This window comes from Penaeus monodon, chromosome 23, assembly GCF_015228065.2.
Source record: "Penaeus monodon isolate SGIC_2016 chromosome 23, NSTDA_Pmon_1, whole genome shotgun sequence".
Lineage (NCBI taxonomy): Eukaryota > Metazoa > Arthropoda > Malacostraca > Decapoda > Penaeidae > Penaeus > Penaeus monodon.
Window position 1 is genome coordinate 43,823,770 of NC_051408.1, and position 810 is coordinate 43,824,579.

An 810-nucleotide genomic window follows, 5' to 3' on the forward strand; every position below is an offset into this window, starting at 1 on the left:
TTAGATCGATAAAGAAACTAGTAAATTGTGTGGCATATACATTAAAAGACAAACATACCCACAGATAGATATTTACAGGCAAATAACTATACGTGTAAACAGAAGGATAATTAAACCACGAGATAGTTAGAGGTAACAGATAGATATGGAAAATAACAGACCACAGAAACACATACACACAGGCGAAGGATTCATGATGGACATAGAGGAGAGAACAGAAAAATGTACTAATTAGTCGAAAAGAAACAACAAGGTGAAAAGGTCTTGGGTGTATTCGTGTATATTCGTATATTTTTTCCTTTTTTTTCCTTTGCAGAATGGGTATGTGTAAGCCTATGAAAATATTAAGTCTGGTCGGCTAGTTTTGACGCAAGAAAAAAATAGTTTCCGAGCAATTTATGATTGCTGTGAATGGATGGATTTACTTAATATTTAGCACCCATGAAACTCATCATAAAACACAGATTCAGTACGAATTTGGTTCCAATTCGCTTAGTTTTGGATGAGTTACCCCTAGTTTTTCTCTTGCTCGTTTCAGGCCCGAGCGCACGATCGCCACGCCACCGCTCATGCGTCTTGAGAAGCGCCTTTCTTGGCAAACTCCTTCAGGATTCGGGACATGGCTCGGAAGGACTTCGCTAACAGAACCCGCAGGACGTAGCAGAGGGCGAAGTAGAACTCGACGATGGTGATGAAGGAAGCGCCAAGGAACAATCCCATTTGGCCCCCGAGGTCACCTGCGTCGGGGACAGGGCAGAGGTCAAGGGTTAAGGGATGGAGATCGGTGGGTGAGCCTTTTAAGGGAAACGC

At 42.7% G+C, this 810-nt stretch overlaps 1 protein-coding gene across 1 annotated transcript in view; it reads right to left on the reverse strand.

The window, feature by feature from the left end:
- Nucleotides 1-299: 299 nt before the first annotated feature.
- Nucleotides 300-810, reverse strand: part of LOC119588437 (acid-sensing ion channel 5-like) — a 5,497-nt gene continuing 4,986 nt past the window's right edge. The window contains exon 6 of the mRNA XM_037937107.1: nucleotides 300-737. Within this exon, the coding sequence (XP_037793035.1) occupies nucleotides 568-737 (170 nt within the window). The 3' untranslated portion in view covers nucleotides 300-567. The remainder of the gene's footprint in view (nucleotides 738-810) is intronic.